Below are 18019 nucleotides of genomic sequence, written 5' to 3'. Positions count from 1 at the left end.
TCCTTATAAGAACTTGCCAGCTTCTGCAATAAACAGAGTAGTCTTACCAATATGGTAAATTCTTTAGAGATTTGATGAATATTGACAGTGTTTCCAGAACAAGTCAAATACGTTAATTAACAAATGCATGGACATTGCATGCCCCCCCCCCCTTAACCGACACCAAAAGAAGCAGCTCAATGGTTGAGAATAGGAGAAGAGAAAAGGGTATGTTTAAAAAGAATTGTTGTCGTTTCCTCACAAAAAAGCCCCCCCCCCTCTCTCTCTCTCTCTCTCTCTCTCTCTCTCTCTCTCTCTCTCTCTCTCTCAATCATTGCTATATGTGATACCGTTGTTCAAAGATCTGCGTTCAATCTTAATCACGGTCAGTTGGACCCTCTCCCAAACTCAATCAAAATCGCCTTCATACAGACTCATATGTGTAGACATATATATATTAAAAAGCTACAAGAAAAATATGCATTCCCGATATTCACTAATCTCATATGAAAAGATATAACGTAACATAAATATAAAGATCTAGAAGATATATGAAAGTTGTTTTAGAGACACTGTCACTATAGCTAAAAATGTATATTAATTTCAATACCAAAATGATTCATAGCCTTTACATATATTTGTATGCATGCACGATTTACATATATGTGTTGCCAAAATGTTAGTAGATGCACGTCCAACAGCCACACGTCCGCCATAATAACTAGGTAGGGAAACAAAAGGAGAAAAAAGCAAGCTCATTTCATTCTTTTTCTCTCCTGGAACAATATTGACAAACCTCGAAATACCATTAATGATATGAAAGAGTGAATGGGTTTTTTTCTGTTTTTGATAATAGTGGCGCGCAACAATTGCGACACGCTTTCAATAAGTAAATTTAAATCTCCAATAATAAGAGTAGACATAATACTAGAAATAAAAATTTAAAGAATAAATTCAATTCAAAGCTATTTTTTTGGTCAGGGTTTAGTATCTTTGGATAGTGATCTATGTGTTTTGGAGAGCCCGTTAGACGTTTTGGATATATTAATGAAAGTGTTAGTATCTCTTCTCGCCTATCGATATTTCTTATTTAACTCGCTGTATTGTTCGGATTGTAAGAGTTGTTCTTTATTCCGACAGGATTAATTGTTAGTGATTTTCGTCTGTTGAATTTCATTGCACCAGTTTTTGAGGTCAGGGGATTAGGATTAGAGGGCCATACACAAACGAATCGTCTTGGCGCAGAGCAGCCAAAAACAGCATGGAAACAGCGAGAATTTCTAGACAATCCTCGCCCAAGAATTCAGTTTTGTTAAATTCTTACACCTCGTTTCACAGTTTTTAAAGTCAACGAAAATGTACGGCTTTGAGCCAATGGATTTTTATATTTAACAAGAAACTTTCGTGGTAAAAAAAAATGACCTCTGTTTTAGATCTGACTACGTGTATACCACTGCGGACTCCAAGGAATTGGGACATTTTACAAAAACGACCACAGAACAGTGAATTCCGGAAGGGTATTACCAAGGAGAAGCGGCTTCTTCCGTTGTCGATATTGGTTAAAATCAAAGGTCCTCCGAAGCTTGTGGACTCTTACACGAAGAACATGGGGCCAACCCCACGGCCAGAAACCAGGGATTCAACCTTCAACGCGTCATGCACCCCAGTGAACATCACAGTATTTTCCGACGGAAGGACAACCTTAACTAGAGATAAGGACAAAAAAGGATCCTTGGTACTCCGCCCCGCACTGCAACAGAGCAAGCAAGTTCCAGGAAGATATTTCCCCAAACCGACTTTAACCGAAGAACAACAGAAATTCATTGTTGGAAAAGATCGCGAAATCGAAAAAGATCGCCCGGAGCAGAATTCAGCAACTAGTTTAGTGTCAACCAAGAGTAAGGGTATATCACGCGCAACTTCCGATGTAACAAGTCGCCACTCTCGTCGTAATTTTACAAACTCGGTAAATCCAAGAATTCTGCATACTAGAAGGACACTTTTTGACCGAGAAGACCGAAGTAATACTATGTTTTCCTATAGCTTCAAAAGCACCTCCGTAGCTGGTCATGTTCTTGGCGATTCGCAAGAAGCAGACGGCATGAAAAAAGCGTCAAGTGTCAACAGACACGTGACGTTTCCCGAGAAGACGCTGACATTCCACGAGATGTTGACGGGAACAACTAAAACGTTGCATGACCGGAAGGAGGTGCAGTCCGCACCCTCTGGTGACCAACTAGTCCCCCAAACCGACAGTGCCAAAGCAGAACCACTTCAGGTTTCGATATAAAGTTTCGACATGAAGTATAAACTCTTTTGAAACTCATAACACGCGTTACTTCTAGCAATTTGAAATCATGTGTTCCAAAAGAAGTGGTTAAACAGAACTGGTAACAATGCATTTCAGTATTACAGTTAACGACTCCCAGTAGCTACAATGGCTACAATGCTACTTGGCTTTGATCTCTTCAGTTGTGTATACTAGCTCTGTATAAGTGAAAAAAATGGACTAAGTCTTGTAGATTATATACATTAGAAGTAACATGTGTATGTATTACGCGATGCTTTTATCCATTGTACGTTTTATAAGTGTATATATCTTGTTATGGATTAAACTAAATCACACAGGTTCGATTTGATCATTGTGTTTCCAATAGCCCAGTAGACTGCAACGGGTTACCGACACTGAACAAACCAGTCTGGATTATATTAATTAAATGACATTTAACTAGCGTTTCCTTCGTGGCTGAATTGCATATATTGTCTTATAAGAGCGTTCGTTATTGAACGGGTGCATTTAAATTTTCAATTTATTGTATTCAAAAGTATCAAATGCCAACTCTCTCTCTCTCTCTCTCTCTCTCTCTCTCTCTCTCTCTCTCTCTCTCTCTCTCTCTCTCTCTCTCTCTCTCTCTCTCTCTCTCTCTCTCTCTCTGTGTGTTCAGTAACCCCAGTAACCTTCTCCTTAATCCTTTCGTCAGTTAAAAGAAGTAAAGAATGTAAGAATTTTAGACGTACATGCATCTCAAAATAGTGTAATTTTTATATGAACATACAAACGAATTTGCATAATGAAGAGTAAATTGTACTTTTCTCTATGTACATGTAAAAAAAAATAAGGATTGAATTAAAGACATGTCTGAAAGTTGATAGTGAACAGATAGATATTAAAAGAAACGAATTGAATAAAGGTTTTTAAAAAAGTAACAGTTAGATAAGAAACCCAGGGAGCTGAGGCTATACGTGTAGGTACCGGTATTTGAGGCAGTAAATCTGCAGATGATCGGGACAGACAGAACGAACTGGGGGTATAGACAATTACTTCATTACATCAGAGAGCCATTACGTGTTCCCATTGATTTAAGGGTTTACCAAAATAGACAGAAATTAATATACTATGAATATGATTCATCATAAACGCAGGCAGAGTTAAAGAAAAATTGATTTATAAATAAATACGCATACCAAACAGCATATGAATGTTGCCCGGGAATACTTCAGAAGTCTAGTCTAGAGACGTTTCTATAACAAACGGAAAGTACAAAATATTTAACTCATCTAGCATACTCTAAACCACCTGGCTGAAATTGTTGCATGACTAGCACTGTCGAACTTCGAAAGCGGCTAGATTATCACCATGCAATGTCATTGTAGACATTTACATGTCGGATTAGTTCGACGTTGTAGCTGAAATTTGGAACATAATTTATATTTTCCTTTCCATAAGGATGGTTTATGCTATATTACTTTAAGAAGATTTTTTTTTAAAATGCACCCCCGTATATACAAAGGTCCGCCTCACCTTCGATGAACTTTAACATCCGGACATAATTCTGTAGAACCAAAACTAATAGTGTTTCTTATGGGTATTAACTGTTACGGATGCCTACATGTGTTACAATATTTCGCGGTTTATATACTTGTCAGTGGCGTAGCGTAGGGTAGAATAATATGGAAGCACTGTGCCACAGCAGGGCAGGGGTTTTGGGGGCCGCCCTGAGGCCCCCAATGGTCCAGGGTAGAAGCTGACGCATTTTTCACAATTAATATCAATAGGTTTTTTAAATTTCTCCAATATACATTTCTTCAATTGTAAATATATTTTTTGTGCAAAATTAAAGCTTTTCATGCGATATTTTTCTTTATAAATTATGCAGCGTATATGTAATTTGGTATTGTTAATTTCTTTAGACTTATGCCAATAAATTTTTTTTTTTCATTTCACGAAACAAACAAATAAAAAAACATTTGTACATGACAAAATTTATTTTATAACTTTAATTATCTTTATCAAAGAGGAAGCCCAGTCTTCGTGTTTTCTTTAAGGCAAAAGAGTCAATGACTTTGTGTCTATAGACCACTGTTTGTACGCATGTAGTAACGAGAGACTTGAAAGTCTCGTGGAAAGCATGGTTGACCTGTCATGAGTTTTCAATCGTCACATTACACTCAACTAACTGCGTTTTGAAATTATTCAAAATTTTTACCAATTTTATTTATATTGATTTATTTCTGTTCAATTTATAATATTTTAAGTACGTAATTTTTTTATTTGCTTTTAATTTTTTTTTTTACAAAACAATGTGGAAGCACGTGCTTCCGTGCTTCAATGAAAGCTATACCCCACTGCATGTACATGTATAAATGTATTTTATTCTGAAATGATCGCAACCTCTAAATTCCTATGCATCTACTTGCATTAAGAATGATGAGTGGATATATGGTAAGAACGATTACAAAAAGAAAATTTAACCAGTTGTAAAAGGGAAAATCAAGATTTGCAAAATTTAAGTTATTAAACGTTGCCTTCTTTAGAGAGAAAACAACCGTTTGACCATTAAAAGAGGGTTATATACACGTAGTTAAAATAAAATAGAAAATTTAAGTGTATACCAAAATAAAGAAAAATTTAGGTATGAATCATCTTCATATACTCAAGTTAAAAGAATCTATTATTTTTTTTTGGGGGGGGGGGGGTATGACATACTACAATGTAGTAACTACAGCTATCTCTAGACATTGAACCCAACTTTATGTCAAAACACGCATGCATAAAAAATACATACAAATAATCATTGTCTCGCCGTTAACTTTTACCCACTGATTTCCCTTCCTCTTTGCATGGCGAATACAAATCCACACCAAAGGTTATATAATAAACCTATTTGTAATTCATAAAAATTTCATGGACTGGCTTCCTGATGAAGATCTCAATGAACTGAAAAAACCCCAGCAACACAACAGAAAACATGCAAGTTTTGTCAAAACCAGATGAAAGTCAACAGCTTACAAATTTGTTTCAATATACTTAACGTTGATGATTATGTTGATATGATTATTTACAAACCGTAGTTATTTGGAGATTAAGAATCCATTGCACTGAGATATTTTCCCGGATTTAATAGTCCTGAATCCGATCTGCATTTTATATTTGATCAGTAAAACTCTTTAGTTCACTATATTTAATATTGGATTTTAAAACAGTGTATTGACATTGATAGAAGAACATGAACAATTTCGATCGTGACAAGGAGAGAGCATTGAGTGGGGTAGATTTGAGCAGGAAGGGTTCAATTGATGAAAAGATACATGCTCTAGTCGCTCTTTTAAACACATCGACTGATTTCTTCACCACGAGCTCCTGTTCTGGTAGAATAATCATTTTTGATGACAGTGTAAGTTTATGTATGCACAGCTGATGCCCTCACGAACTTTTTGACTTCTTAATAACAATGTCGCCACCCTTTTACTATGAATGTATATTTTATAGTTTGGGGGGGGGGGGTCACATAGTAAGAAGACAAAAAGTGCGTGACAAGTTCCTGTGACTGATCAATGCAATGAAATGATTTTAATTATCTAAAAGAAATAAAAAATAGTCATATGATCGTTCCACTATGTTAAAAGAAGTTGCAACTTCTGATGAAATCATCAATGGTAGCCAAGGGTTTTCAGTCCACTGGCACTCCACTCCCCTTAAACCCTTGGTTTATCTCAATACGAAAACTCGGTAGTGCGGTTGTGCTATCTAATTATAATTACAAGAGCTACACCCCTTGCAACACACCTTATGGGCTATAGCATTACAACACAATGGAAAATGTTGAATAACAAATCTTAATTGTGTCAAGACCGTAGCCCTCTCCCATTTTTTTTCTTACTCCAGTAAACATCGAATATACAAAAATTTGGAGAGGTCTACATTATTGCAGCTAGGGATATTTCGAAAAAATTTAAAACACATTTATTTGTCAAATGTTGTAATATTTAAAAATATTAAATGGGTAAAAGTATTTTGATTATATAAACTATCTTTTATCCACATTAATATTGACAGGTATCCCATACCACCTTATTGTGACCTTAAGAAATTAAACAGTAACACTGTATATTGAGCTTCTTACAGTGAAATCTATAAGCATATTTTGAAGGAGATTTGTTTTGGGAGGCACGTACTGTACCGGTAGTTCAAGTGGCTGTATTTGATTCCAAGTCTGTAGTCTTAGCTATTTCTCAGAGGCGATATTAAATCATGTTGATATATATATTTATTCGTCGCATTTTTTTTAAATAAAAAGTTACAGTATATATTTTTCTTCCTTTTTTATTTATTATCCCTGTAACTTATTTTAGAAAAAAGGAGGTGACACATCTGTGAAGAAGAAAGGTTGCAAATGGTTGTATACAACACATGACAAAGCAGAGTATGATGCAGCTGTGAGTATTTATTGTTGAAGAGAAAGTATATTTATTGTCTTTACATGTAATTTGTAGAGATGATGTTATAATAAAGGAAATACATGTATTGTGAAATTAAAGAATACTAGTGAATGGATCTGTTTTGCCTACAGAAGCAATTACCCATCAATTTATTTCCATTACAGCAGTCACTACCAATTTTATCTTTTTAATAAATATATATGTATCTATATTCAAAGATAATCCTTGATTTGAAAAAAATAATTATCGGTAGCAGTAATTCAGTTATAATAATTTGATTTTTTGCAATTTTCACCACAATTTTGTTTATTCCATTTCCAGATTGCAGGACTTCAGTTCTTGAATGGAGATTCGGTATTCAAGTTTGAGCCCTTTGTTTTACATGTTCAGTGCAAGTCTCTAAGTAGTGCCCAGTCTATGGTAAGTGTAGGCAACAGAAACATATTTTGTCCATTTAGAATTTATCTTGAGTTGCTTTACATATCATTTCACTTTTTAAATTGCAGCTAAGTTGTGCTGTGGCATCAGGATTTCGAAATTCTGGCATCAGTCTTGGAAATAAAGGAAAGATAATTGTGGTAATTATTAGTATACAGGTAGTTAAGCTCTTGTAATGTTGATCAGCAAAGAACAATAATCAAGAATTCTCTTTTCTGAAATGTATTTATAAAATTCACCAGTTTTCTGTATCAGCTTGAATTTTGAAAAGTTGAGAGAATTAGAGTTCCAACCCCTGTTCCAACCAAATTCAATTCACAACCAGCATGCTGATATTGATATTGATCAATTAAAACTGACTGTTAAGCTTTACACAAAGATTTGGTGATGTGGGGTAAAGATGTTTATGTAATTTACACTGTAAATTGGCCTGTGTACCTGGTAATTATAACAGTCACTTGACACGTATACATACATCTTTCCAGGCTGTAAGAAGTACCCATGGTTTGGAGGTCCCTTTATCACTGGATGGAGAACTCCTGGTAACATATAAGGTAAAAATGACATTTGTTAACCTATTGCATAAATTTTCTAAATCCAAACTGCCCATTCTTTAATATTTGTGTATACTTTATTTCAGTACATTGAAAAACTTGTTCAAATTGCGAATAAAAAGATGCAGGAAAATTTTCTACGAATTGACAGGTAAGTTTTGTGATAAGAATATAAATACACGTACATTGATTTTTATATACTGGTAGTAAGATAAAAATATTTGTGAAATGAAAAGTAAGCATATGTGATTTTCTTTACAAAAAGGAATGAATAGAGTTTCTTCTGTATTTTTAATTCTTTTTTTTTGGATTGCAGATTTTTTGCAAATGTCACATCAACGTTAGAGACATTAAATAGTGCTGATGTTTGTGATAGCAACTTGGCAGTAAATAATTCGAATGTGACTAAACACAAAAGAAAAAAGCATGAAAAAGTGAAAGTGAAGCACTCTGCTGGGACTTCCATAGAAAAACACAGAACAATATCCAGTGACGCAATCATCATTGACGATTTATCAGAATGTTCATTATTTGACAATGTGACCTGACTATGTTCATCTTTTGAAATAGATGTTTTAAACATTTTTCAATAAGAAGTCAGCTTATATATGTATGTATTATTTTTGATGCCTTTTTAATGACCGTTCTTAAATTATCAGTACTGAATATTTAAAGCTGAACATGATTTATAAAAGACATTGTCCACCATCTCTCTCTCTCTCTCTCTCTCTCTCTCTCTCTCTCTCTCTCTCTCCACGCCTCTTTCCTATTCTCTATGCTTACAGCCCCTATTTAAGCTGACTTTTTAACATATTGAAGTATTTCTCTGTATATATGTAGATCCCACTGGTATGAACGTTTTTCTACATCACCATATTACTAAGTGGCAATGAAATTATCAAATTTATGTGCATATTTCATGCCAGAAAAAGTGACATCAAATACAGGTCAATGTATTACGAACAAAGAGTAACTGCACTTCAAAAAAGGAAATAAAGCGCAGATTCAAAAATACTGTAAGGAAGACTACACGTTTGCTATGGTTTCCAGGTGTTAAACAAGGGTATTACGAGTATGAAGGGTTTATTTAAACTATAAAATGCTATCTTTGGTTATTCTTTCGGAATATGAAGGTAGCGACATTGCAGAAAAACGCGGGTTATGTTAATATTTTCTGCAATGATCGCTACCTTCATAACCCGAATGAATCGCCAAAGATAGCATTTTATTGTTTATATTAACATCTTTCTTTTAATTCATTAATAAATTGATCGTAAAAAGTAAGTAAAAATCAGTAAATTACTGTTAACGTACATAGGTACGTGAGCTAAAAGAAACAGACATATCGTCTCCTGTGAGACTGAGTCTGACATCATCAGGATTTATTAATTTCATGCAGTCTGTGATTTTTCTTGGGTAGTTGTAGAATCCGACCAATCGATAAACACGGCGTGTAGATTTCAGTCTGGATGTTTCTATAGAGCTATGAATTTACTATAAGTTTCCTAAGAAATAGAGGGAATAATACTTGGTAGATGTAAATATATAATACCTATTAGCTGGTATTATTGGAATCATAGAATCGTGAGTGGGTGCCTATGTATAAGTCTGTTCAGCTTTAATTTGTGTTTTGGTTATTTGTCCAGGCTGGACATAATTTGGAAAGATTACATATTTTTTATGTAGCAGTTTAGCCACACACCATGATGTAATTTTCGAATTCACTTGGTGTAAATGCATTTTATCATTTTTGTACGTTTTGGATTTATAAACACGCCTGACCCCCCCCCCCCCCTAAAATTATACACACGTTTAAAGTACATATCTCATTTCCATGCAGGACTGTTACTAGTTTACTAGTATCTGTCTTTTTATTTTATATAGCCGTCCCCCTTGACACTAGACATCTAGGCACTTCACTGCTTATCTAACTTGGACTACAGTCGTTATTTGCATACTCTAATGGCATGATTTTATTTAAAAAAACCAAAAAACCATCTAATTGTGATTTATAAAAAAAAAGGTAAAACTAAACAATTTCATACTTATCGGCACTTGGACGAGGAAAGGACTAGGGTGGATGGCTGTTGAATTGCTCTTATAGGTTATGTGAAATACATCATACATTTTATTTAAATTTTGTAAAACAGGTTTTTTGTGCTCTTGAGTTTTTCCACAAGCTAGATTCTAAAAGAAAATTGAATAATATTTTCACTTTCAAAATTGAATATTGTCTGAGAACCAACATTTATGTACCATCTATAGTCGTAATATTTTGAGTGGAAATACATAATTTCGATTTAAGCTTTAGGAGAAATTAATTAATAATAATGGTTTTGTTAATATATATATATATATATATATATATATATATATATATATATATATATATATATATATATATATATATATATATATATATACACACACACACCAGTCATACGTATTCCAATATTCCAATACTAATAATGTTTTTATCTTTTACACCCATGCCATGTTTTTTAATGATATTCTACAAGAAAATAAAGATCATAATTATGCCAACAATATATCAGCAACAAATGGACCGGAAGTCCATTACTTATACATCTTTGCATGTTGAGCGTAGCTTGGCTTCTAATAAGTACATGTATATAAGCACTGCTCGCTGAATCTTTCCTATGTGTATTTAGTTAAACAATATAAATCTTGAATAGGGAAAATAATGAGAAAGAATTCCTACACATACTTACATGTAGTTACATAGTTTAAACCTTGAATACGGAAAATAATGCCTTAATAAGAATGTATAATTGTGTATTTTGTATAATTATGAAATGTATTGTAAAGGGTGGAATGATTAGATTTTATTTGTGACTGGCTCAAAACTGTCAATCAAAAAGTTAAGGCATTTCTTTCTGTTAAACCAATAGAGCCCTGTGAATTTACTTGGCCTGATTTAGATGTGTCCATTATGTATATGTGAGCCGATTGTAGCAAACAACGCAGAACTTGTAAAGACACTGCATGTCAGAACCTAGTAAGAAGTCATACCATAGCACTGGGAAACACTTGTCTTGGACTCAGATGGTGGCATTTTATGGAGCCATGACAACCTTCCGGCTGAGAAACCAGATTAAAAAGTAAATAAACTGACCTTACAAGGACGACAAAGCTTAGTCACACATTGAAAGTAAACGCTGATAACGCTGGCACTTTACTCATTCACCACAAACAGTTTGGAACAGAAACATACATCACCCACCCTTTTCTGTTGGCAGTTTGAGGTTGAGTACAGAAGGAAAAGAGAAGCAACATCCACTAAAAGCAATCTTATGGCAATAGAGGAAAGATCGTGACATAGTTTTAAGGTACAATAGGGAAAAAGATCTTGGAGAGATGCAGATAATTTGTAGGACGACGTCAACAGTTTAAGGACTGCGGAAATGGCATGTAGAGCAAATGAAAGACACAAATGGCTAAGAAAGGGAATAATTTCGCCGAAGACACATATATTAGTGAACTTCTCAAATGAGAGCGATTTGGTACGATGATATACAACAAACGAGATAGAAAAACACTTAATAAAAGTCTATGTAGACATCTTAAAGGGATATTTCAATGAATTGCAATGGATTGATTGCCGTGGGTAAACCATTACTTACGTTGTAGGAAGAAGAAAGAACGAGGAAAAAAGTCAGTGAGGACCAACACAAAGTATCTGCGCAATCCCATATAGTACCTTGTATGTACATGTACAAGAAACCCCTTACGCTACTCATGATACTGTTGCAGTTGATTCAAGGAATGGAAGAAAAGGATCGAGTAGTACCTAAATGAGAAGAGAGCAGAAGAAATCCTGTTATACCCTCTGACTGCCGTCTGAGTGTGGGTGGGGAGATCTTTTTGCAGTAAAGATGACAGCAAAGAACTTCGTTGATACATCTACACACAGAAATAATTGAGGAACAACTCTTCACTCATCAGTTGCCAGATAGCAGTGAAGCAACTGCACAAAACCCAGGTTTGTACCAGACCTCGATCAGACAATGCCACTAGTAAGCATAAAAAATAAGTCAGAACATACACGTCTTTGGTTTTAATACAAGTCTTTTCATGAATCTTCTTATTGTTGTTGTTTTCTGTAACTATGTGCAAAAAAAAAATGTATAAATAGATAGAGTTGCTCAAACTATTTTCTTGCCGATTTGTAGTATACCATAATGTACGTAAAATGTCTATAACTTTTCATATAATGGTTCAAACTCATTGAAAATTGATACATTTGTAATTCATTCTACATCCTGGCGAAATTAACTCCCGAAATTTTGAGTCAATTTTGCCAAGATTTATAAGCTCCCGGTGTTAATGTCGTGCGTACACCTCCCCTCCCTACTCAACAAAATTAATACAACAAAAACATAATATGCATCATTAAAATAGAAAAAAAAATACGATATTTCTTTTTATCATTTTTTTGACGAAATTAAAAGCTCTTCAATCGAGTTCCCTTTCGATCTTTAGAGACAGCACTGGCAGACAAAGCAATCAATATATGCATCAAATATAGACTCTGTGTTTACACTGTAAAGGCAAAATATTCAACAACATGCATTTACATTGGGATTAATTCTAGACTGAGTTTTTTTTAGGTTATTTCAACATTGATGGATATTGAGCGTTTATTTCTAAGGAGACTGAATATAGATCCAAAACTGGTATATTTTCACTCAAATAACTCAAAAAAAGATATAAGATCGTCACAATCATATTGCTTTTAAGCTTTGAAAAATCTTAAAAGAAATAAAAAAAAAAATCTCTAACAACTATACATGTACTAATAAATTCTACGCTAAACCGGACACAAGATTTCCAATCAAAGGAAATATATGGGATATGGGATTCCTGGGAAATCAATTGTAGACTATTGAAACAAATAAGAATTCGATGGTGTCCCGAGATGCTTTTAGAGTCTTCAGATTGAATCAGGAATCAATTCCGGAAAACTTTGATGATGCCAAGCGTGGTTTACAGTCGAGTTGTGTGTCTATTGATCCGGGTATTGTCTGTTTAATAGTCCCTAGCGCTTAGAAGTCGTCTCCTCCGATTGCAGTAAGACCCCTCCAGGTATTTTATTGATTGTAAAATCGTCATTTATTCCAATAAGGGTTGCGGGCCATTCAAACATATTAAACAAATTAGCCTTTGTACCTTCAGTTGTTTCGCAGGTTTTGGTGAAACGTGTAATGATTTTCAATATCGAGTTTTCACACAGTTTGCGTCATCTCTGTCCAATAAGTATTTTTAAAAATCTTCTCCATTGTGAATAATATACCGATTATCTGGGTCTCCTTGGCTAGCTCATCAGTCTCATTAATGACAAGGGTCTGTTTGTTGTTTGTCTCTTTTGTGTATCTTGGGATGTTTTCAAGGATTCCACGCATAGCCTCCCAAAGAATTCCAATATAACTCCCGGAAAACATCTTTTGAAAACCTTTTCAATAAGCACATTCAGATAGAACAAAGCTTGATTCAGACAAAGAGCACGAAGGTAGGGGGGGGGGATAATGTACAGAAAAGTTTTGGCCTAATTCATTTTTATTAGGTAAGTTGGGTGTCCCAAAATAAAAGCTATATTCATCATTGCTAATCGATTAAAGGTCGGTCAAATATACACAAGAACATTACTTAAGTGCGTGAATTTCGCTTACCAAAATGTTATATGGAAGTCACTTATTCAGTTCAGTTGCACATGTCCCTTAGTTAGTTTGAAAGAAGAAAAAAAAACCGCAGCATTAATAAGGAAGTTGATTTACTAGACTTTAAAAACAGTTAGTGCAAAACTAAATGATGATGATTTTATAGAGTTTTTCATGATATGATTGACACAAGTATGTCCTTCTTTACTTGTATCTTGTTCAAAATATGACGAGGCATACTTTTTTTCTTTGACCCATTGTCAGTTTAATTAAACATTCCATGTATAAGTTAATTAAGTATATGACAAACTAAAGTTGACTATGCCCTCTTGTTATGTAATTGATTGTTTAAGCGTATTTCTAAAAATCAAACTTAATATATTAATTCTTATACTGTACTATATATATAGTTCTTAACACAATCCCCGTTTTATAAGGATTAATTAAGTCGTGCAATAAAATACTAGTATAATATAACAAAGTCATATATGATATAAATTATACATTTACTTATATTTCAAAATAGTAAATTATTAATAAGGAAAGGAAACAAATAAGTGGCATAACTTGTTTTCGAATCTTCTCGTGAGATTCAATTCACTCTGCTGAGCACTTAATTATGTTCTGTATAATAAATGTATATTTCTTGCATTTAATTATTTTTTCAATAAAGTTACAAACATGTTATCCTTCTAAATCTATACAAAAGAATTATAAACACTTTTTTCTGTTGAAAATCAAAGTTGCAACAGAATATAATCTTATTTTAGACTTGAGTAAAAAAGCCGACGATATATAGCTATTTTTTGTTATATCTCGCGTAACGTTTTAAAGTTTATACTCGATGCATATGAAACATTTCCTTTACATTAGAACTACCAGGAAAAGAAATTAATATTTATGAAAGGGAATAAGGAAAAAATATACAGACGTTAATTACTTTAGAAGTTGGAAAGTCTTTTTAAACTGAATGAAAGTACTAAAAATTGCTGTATCGACAATTATTAGAACTAAATAGCTACATGGACACGATTTCAAATTTTAATTTTTCCATTTTCAATGTTTATACAGAAGTTTTTAATGCTATGTCAAAATTTGAAAGTCAAATATCAAGTTAAAAGCAAGACACAGAGTTCATAATTCTTTGTTTTGTAAACAAAGCTCGAATATTGTCATTTTTTACATATGTTGTATTGGTGTAAGTTTCAATCAAATGTATCTTTCTTTTGTTGATACTAGTATTTATGAAGATATTGAGTTAGTTTAAATTGATTTTATATGTCATTTTGTCTAAGAAATGGTAAATCTCTATATTACATATTTTGTAAACAATTATAAGACTCGAGCTTTGTTTACATAACAACCAATTCTTACCTCTGCATCTCGCTTGTATCTTGACCTTAACATTCAATATTCTGGTCAATCATTTAAAATGCACCATTAAACCATTTTATACATAAAAAATAAATATAAAATTTTTGATCTTAAATCGTGTCCAAATCCTTTTGATAGTCCATATAGTTATTTATTGTCACCGGTTTGTAATACAAGTCTGTCCAATGAATTCTAGAATTCTAGCGCGAAGACGCTAACTTCATTTAATCAATCAATTGGCAACCTAGCTGTCAATCAATTTTACCTGCCAAGTGAAGATATCACGTTAAAAGTTTAAAATGTTTCAGATGAATCATATTTTTACAAGTTTACTCGTTAATTTATGAAACTAGAAGATTGAGATGTTAATATTATACTGTATTCTCTGACTAAAGAATACGTTATGATTGTGCATGTTCTTTGTGAATTAATTTTTCAATGATAGTCGAGAGATAAATAAATTAAATTTTTTAAACATTTTAAGGAAAAGAACTCGTACTTGTAGGTTGTACAATCTTTATTCTGATCTTATTTGTATTTTAAAAAAAAAATTATACGATAAAATATTGACTCCCGTAGATGAAGACTTTTTAGTCGAACCGTGAGAGTAACGGTCGCTATCAGTGTCCGAGTGTGTGTAAGGGGGAAGGGAATGTTCAATGTTTCTTTTTATTTATGTTGCACCAGGATTTAAAATCAAAGTGAATTTTTTTTGTATTTGAACTCATTCAAAATTCCATCTGCATATGTAATTTTTTTTTTTGCTTTTTTTTTTCAATGTAAACATTATTTAATTGGAAAAAGACAATGCTTGTGCACCCTACTTTATTGTACTATTAATAATCTCCTGATAAAACCGCCCCGTGACACCTACAACTTGTCCCATGATTGCCGGAAAGATAGATGACAGTATAAATTAGGGTATAACAAGATAGAGCGCTATTTCTTAACCTTGATTCACTAATGGCGGGGGCCCGTTGCTCCCTCGCCTTTTTGGCGTTTCTGGGCGTGATCTGTCGGGTCTCGGGTACGGAAGTGGAGTGCAATCAGCCGCCATCTTCTGCCGAATCCGTGTACAGTTTCACGGCTCCGGACATTTACCAGACGAAGAACGTTTCCCTCTCCGAGTACCGGGGGAAAGTGTTGGTCATCACCAACTTGGCCTCCTTCTGAGGTCTAACCCCCATGCACTACTTGGGATACAATGCACTGAAACAGAAGTTTGCAGGGAAACAGTTCGAGGTCTTGGGATTTCCTTGCAATCAGTTCAACTTGGTACGTTGGTTTTTAATAATGTTTCTAAATTTTCAGCAAATTTGTATACACATGCGGTTTAGCATGCACGAAATTGTGCCCCGTGATTAAGAATGCTGAAACTTATTTTTAGTTAACGCTTTTTTTTAATGATAAATATGCTTCTGTTGTCTGATTACAGCAAGAACCAGGCGATACAGCGACAGAAATCTTGAATACCATCAAGTATGTGCGCCCTGGAAATGGCTACGTGCCGAATTTTCCGATGTTTGCCAAAGTTGGTGTCAATGGAGAAGATGAACACCCTCTTTTTACTTATTTGAAGGTGAGTCAATGACATGTTAAATGCAAGTCATAAAAAGTTACAAACATACTTGAGATATTTCATTTCAGAAGTTCATCATCTCGTAGACGACAACCCAAATTTACGGACCGTAATATAGCATCTGAATTTAAGTGAAAACTTCAAATTGACAATAAAATTGTTCTCAAAACAAAGAACAATTAAAAGTTTTATTCCACCAGTTGAGGGTGGAAATAAATTAATATTAATAGCAAACATGTATCAATCCTTCTTGCAGAAATATTGTGGCCCAACAGCGGATGAGTTCCAGGACGATCTACATTACAAACCCCTCCGCGTGAGTGACGTCAGATGGAACTTTGAGCAATTTGTCATCAACCAGCAGGGTAAACCGGTCGTTCGTTTCTCACCGGATGTTAATCCACTCAATCTCACAATGGTGATTTCTTCATTATTGCCTCACTCTGCCGTGGATAACATGAGTAACGAAATACCTATGGTATAGACTACAACGAACTCGGTTAACCGTAAAATCTATCGCATTATACCGATGAAGATCATGGTTGACTTATCAATTTTGTACTATTTGACTACTGTAACATCAGATGAGAAAATCTTTGATAAATGACTTGATGTAATTTCGGGAAATTGTTCATAGAAATCGTTACTTGATGATTTCACCTCCGGAAACAGTGAAATCTGTTGGAAGTGAATAATGGTTAAGTGACGTATATCACTTTGTGCATTGTGTGAAATACGTTCACTTATACGTGACGATTTCTAGGAATTAACTCGATAATTTATGTGTCAAATAAAAGATTTTTTTATCCATTCAACTTATTTTCACGACTCTTACTTGTAAGTAACTATGAGACTAAATTACATGAGAATTTTGATTCAATCATATCAGTAAAACTAAGCTGCAAAAGGTTACTGGGCATTGTTTTTAATATCGGTTGAAAATGTAATTCGTTACTTGTTTTAGCAAATTTCTTCAAAATTATTAATAACAAATTCCATTTAATGCAGGGAAACATTCCTTCCCAACATAAATTGATATACATATTAATATATATATATATATATATATATATATATATATATATATATATGATGTTAAATTTTCATCTTTAAAATATTAATGCTTACTTCATTCTGGCTGCACTGGGGTATTCTATAGGAAAGGTATATCAAGAGAGAGCACATGCCTTTGATTAACGAATAAATTGGATAAAACGTTATTTATTCAAAGAGTAAAGAATTATTCTTTGAGTATAAAGGGATGATCATTATTGGTCAAGCGTGATCAAATCCAATAAAGCTCCAACGATGGCTCTATGATAGATTGGTTACACCTCGACCGTGATATTCACCTCAAAATATTCAAAACAATTCTTTATTACTTATATAATTTTCAGCAACTGTACGATTAATCGAATATTAATTTATTGATATTTTTATATTATTTCTTTTTCATATTATGAAAACCCCGCTTGCACCCCAAAAGTACGTCATTTGCGTCACTGATGAAATGTTTTGATATTTATATGCGTTACAAATTTGATGCGTATTGTTATCACAGACAAAGACATGGGGAAATGTAAATGTGAAATTTATTCTTTTTTCCTAATATCTAGTTATCTATTTCAATCTAGCAATCATTTTAAACTCTTCTCGGTATTATGACGTATTTTGACTAAACATTTTTAAAAATGAAT

The 18019-nt window shown here is 33.6% G+C and overlaps 2 protein-coding genes across 2 annotated transcripts; both read left to right on the top strand.

The window, feature by feature from the left end:
• Window positions 1-5449: 5449 nt before the first annotated feature.
• On the top strand, window positions 5450-8304 carry LOC105323656 (tRNA wybutosine-synthesizing protein 3 homolog). The gene is made up of 7 exons (XM_011422726.4): window positions 5450-5654; window positions 6613-6696; window positions 7021-7119; window positions 7206-7277; window positions 7623-7691; window positions 7778-7842; window positions 8008-8304. Exons 1-7 carry the CDS (start codon window positions 5487-5489, stop codon window positions 8237-8239), a joined length of 789 nt encoding a protein of 262 aa, XP_011421028.3. The 5' UTR covers window positions 5450-5486; the 3' UTR covers window positions 8240-8304.
• Window positions 8305-15646: 7342 nt separating this feature from the next.
• LOC105320326 (glutathione peroxidase) lies at window positions 15647-17137 on the top strand. Its single transcript, XM_011418236.3, has 3 exons — window positions 15647-16018; window positions 16179-16322; window positions 16579-17137. The coding sequence occupies exons 1-3, from the start codon at window positions 15707-15709 to the stop codon at window positions 16804-16806; spliced, it is 684 nt and encodes a 227-aa protein (XP_011416538.4). The 5' UTR covers window positions 15647-15706; the 3' UTR covers window positions 16807-17137.
• The last annotated feature ends 882 nt before the right edge of the window (window positions 17138-18019 follow it).

The sequence above is a fragment of the Magallana gigas genome, chromosome 7, assembly GCF_963853765.1.
Source record: "Magallana gigas chromosome 7, xbMagGiga1.1, whole genome shotgun sequence".
NCBI lineage: Eukaryota > Metazoa > Mollusca > Bivalvia > Ostreida > Ostreidae > Magallana > Magallana gigas.
Note: the sequence above shows the minus strand (reverse complement) of the source record. Positions and strands in the feature narration are given on the sequence as shown.